Source organism: Athene cunicularia (genome assembly GCF_003259725.1).
Source record: "Athene cunicularia isolate RWA chromosome 1 unlocalized genomic scaffold, athCun1 chr1_part1, whole genome shotgun sequence".
NCBI lineage: Eukaryota > Metazoa > Chordata > Aves > Strigiformes > Strigidae > Athene > Athene cunicularia.
The window spans coordinates 127252842-127256138 of NW_020799091.1; the positions used below are offsets into that span (position 1 = coordinate 127252842).

The 3297-nt window shown below is 51.1% G+C and overlaps 1 protein-coding gene across 1 annotated transcript in view; it reads left to right on the forward strand.

The window, feature by feature from the left end:
• Positions 1-2890, forward strand: part of COPS7A (COP9 signalosome subunit 7A) — a 3065-nt gene extending 175 nt beyond the window's left edge. Inside the window, exons 2-7 of the mRNA XM_026847235.1 lie at positions 4-150; positions 685-773; positions 849-1051; positions 1392-1497; positions 1831-1982; positions 2304-2890. Coding sequence (XP_026703036.1) covers positions 4-150; positions 685-773; positions 849-1051; positions 1392-1497; positions 1831-1982; positions 2304-2343 — 737 coding nt within the window. The 3' untranslated portion in view covers positions 2344-2890. The remainder of the gene's footprint in view (positions 1-3; positions 151-684; positions 774-848; positions 1052-1391; positions 1498-1830; positions 1983-2303) is intronic.
• The last annotated feature ends 407 nt before the right edge of the window (positions 2891-3297 follow it).

The following is a 3297-nucleotide window of genomic DNA, read 5'->3' on the forward strand; positions in this document are numbered from 1 at the left end:
CAGGGCCTGACGGGCACTGCCCGCGGCGCGGCCCGGCCCGGGGGGCGGCGGGACCTGACCCTGTGTCCCCGCAGCTGGCCGACAGCGAGTTCGCCCCTGTTTTCCGCCTCCTGACCATCTTCGCCTACGGCACCTACGCGGACTACCTGGGTGAGGCCGGGCCCCGGCGGCACGGCGCGGTTCCAGGGGCCCTTTCCCCTCCCGGTGATGGTGGTCCCTCGGTGCGGAGAACATGCCAGAGCCCCCGAGCCGTTGGGAGACCCTCACCCAAACTGCCTCCCTTCGCAGCAAGAGCCGTGCCTCTGTCACTGTGCCTGACTGCGATTTGGGCCCCAGAACGCCGGAGTACCTGGCAGCAACTAACGCTCCCGTTTGCCAGTAGCGTGGGGTGTTTCCAAGAACATCTTGAGAAAGGCATTTTCGAGAGGCGAGGGGAAAGACTTAGGTATCTACTGGGATGTGTAGACCTGCATAAATAAGGCACAGGACAGGTAGAGAGGATGACTTGAGGCAGAGGGGAGGAAAGGCCTCTAAGAAAAGGTCTTTTGAGCTGAGAATTAATGGGGATGGCTTGGCAAGACGAAGCATCTCTTGGGGGACTGGTGTGCAGATGCTTCTGTGCGGGGCTGGGAAATGGGAAATGAGGCATAAATTCTTATACCTTGTTCTTTGCCCTGCCAATAGCTGAAGCAGCAAACCTCCCTCCCTTGACAGAGGCTCAGAAGAACAAACTGAGGCACCTGTCAGTCGTCACTCTGGCTGCCAAGATCAAGGTAGTGGCCCTATTTTTCCCCGAGTTCTCCTTGCACTGAGGTTACCTCATGCCAGTTACCGTCATGTTTCCACAGTGCATCCCCTACTCAGTGCTGCTGGAGCAGTTACAGCTGAAGAACGTCCGGCAACTGGAGGACCTCGTGATTGAGGCTGTGTATGCTGATGTGCTGCGAGGGAGCTTGGATCAGCGGAACCAACGCCTGGAGGTGGATTACAGCATTGGGAGGGACATCCGGAGGGAGGAGCTAAGCTCCATCACCCGCACATTGCAGGAGTGGTGAGGAGGAAGCCCCCAATACTAACACCTAAAAAAGGTTGCTGGAGTGGCCAGTGGCTTCCCCAGGTCCTCTGTGTGTTGCTGTGGGGGTAGTGCTGTGAGGTGGCCTACTTGATCCCCTTTCTCATACTCCAGCAGAAAGTAATTTTCCAAAAAATAATTTTCCAAATTCCTCTGTTTGATGCTGGAGGGGTGATGAGACTGCAGCAACCTTTGTACAGTCCTGGCTGCTCCTGTGTCTTCCCTACTTGGCCTCTCGAGTTGAGTTCAGTCATCTTTCATTCTCCTTTCTATGCTGTGTAATTTCCCTGGCCCGTTCAGTTCTACGTCTTCTCTTCAGGTGCCAGGGCTGTGAGGTTGTCTTGTCGGGCATTGAAGAACAGGTTAGCCGGGCCAACCAGCACAAAGAGCAGCAGCTGGCACTGAAGCAGCAGATAGAGAGTGAGGTGAGTGGGCTGAGGGGGGAGCAGCCAGCGTCCCTCCGTTTAAAATAATGGGAACCCATTCCCTGTGGTTGTTAAATGGACTTTGCTCAATTAAGGCATTACCTTTTCCTTAGGCCAGACCCCACAGTGGGTTGTGCCTGAAGAAGTGTCCTTAATCAGCTTAACACCCCTCTGCAGGGCAGGGGACTGGACAGCTGGTAACCCTTTTGTTTGACCTGAGCTCGCAGCTCTTAACTCGCTTTAAAGAAAATGAAACTAAACAAACTAAAAAAAATGCAAAAGAAAGAAACAACCTTGGGAAATTCCTTGGTTCTCACTTTTCTGCCGTTGCAGGTGGCAAACCTGAAGAAGACCATTAAAGTGACGACAGCAGCTGCTGCAGCAGCCACATCCCAAGACCCGGAACAGCACCTAACAGAGCTCAGGGAGCCGGCCTCTGGCACCAACCAGCGCCAGGCGAGCAAGAAAACTTCCAAAGCCAAAGGGTGAGGAGTGGGGGCACGTGAACAGAGCTGCTCTGTGTGCATGTTCAGGAGGAGAACTGAGGGGAGCCCTGTTAGGGAGCAGGGAGGTTACTGACTGCATTTCCTCCCAGAATGGGGGATGTCAGAGATGTAATCCCAGCTGAGCTCACCTTCTGCCAGTTTGGGGGGAAGATCTCTGCAACTCTTGATCTGAAGCAGAGTTCATAAGTCTTCTCTTGCAAAAAACATGAGCTGCTCTTATTTGCATGGGTCTAGAAAAGGAAGTCAGGGATGAGCCTGAGTGTCTGCTCTGATTTTTTTTTTAATTTTTCCTCTCCGCAGGCTCCGGGGCAGCGCGAAGATTTGGTCTAAATCAAACTAGTTGGATCTCCCTTCGCAACTGGGAGGGTGAGAGGAAGAGATTTGGGGGATGGAGGGGTAGCAAGGGTCCTTCTGAGCTCTTCTCCAAGATCCATCTTGCCAACTAATTCTCCTGCATGTCTGTTCTCGTTCCCATCTTCTTTACCGACTTCCCGGGCAGTGCCTCCCTCCTCTTCATCACAGCATTTCACACTCTAAGCTTCCAGCTGTATGCGTTGCTGTTTCCCCTACCACTCAAGCCCTCCATTGCCATAGCCGTGTGTTTTCTCTTTCTTTCGCTCTCCCTGTCTTTTGACTGGTCAACTTAAAGAGCCATAAACTCGTGTCAGTCACCTTTGCACCCACAGAAGCTTGGTAAGAGGGCACTGGTGCTCAGAAATCATTTCGGCTCTATGAGACCCCTGGGATACTTTGCTCCAGGATGCAGCTGCCATCTCTGATTGTTTAACCTTTGTTTTGCTAGGTGGGAGGGTAGTTTTTGAAGGGATTCTTTTAAAAATATATAAATATATTATATATAAAACAATAAAAATATAGATCTATGGACATATCTGTACAAACTTGTGCTCCTATGGTGGTGTTTCTTTGTCTCATATACTGGTTCTGGATGTTCTGAAGTAAGTCAGAGCCACTGTCCCATTTCTGCATGGAATATCCTCAAGAAACTTCCCTTTCCAAAGCGTAATGCCACAGTAGCTCTATTGGGATGAGAGTCCATAAAGCAGGAATTAATCATAAATCTTAAAGAATTTCTTGTGTGATTGATTTACATTGGAACGTTCAAAAGTAGTGCTGTTCAGGTAGTCTCAGGGGAATGGGCAGAGACTGAGGGAAAAGTTCATATTTGTCAATATTATGTGCCCTGTGATCCTCAACAAAGCGGAAAGTGATGTGGGGACTTGTCTGACAGAGAGTTGAAGGTACCATAGTCAGTCCCCACCTGCACAAGGTTTCA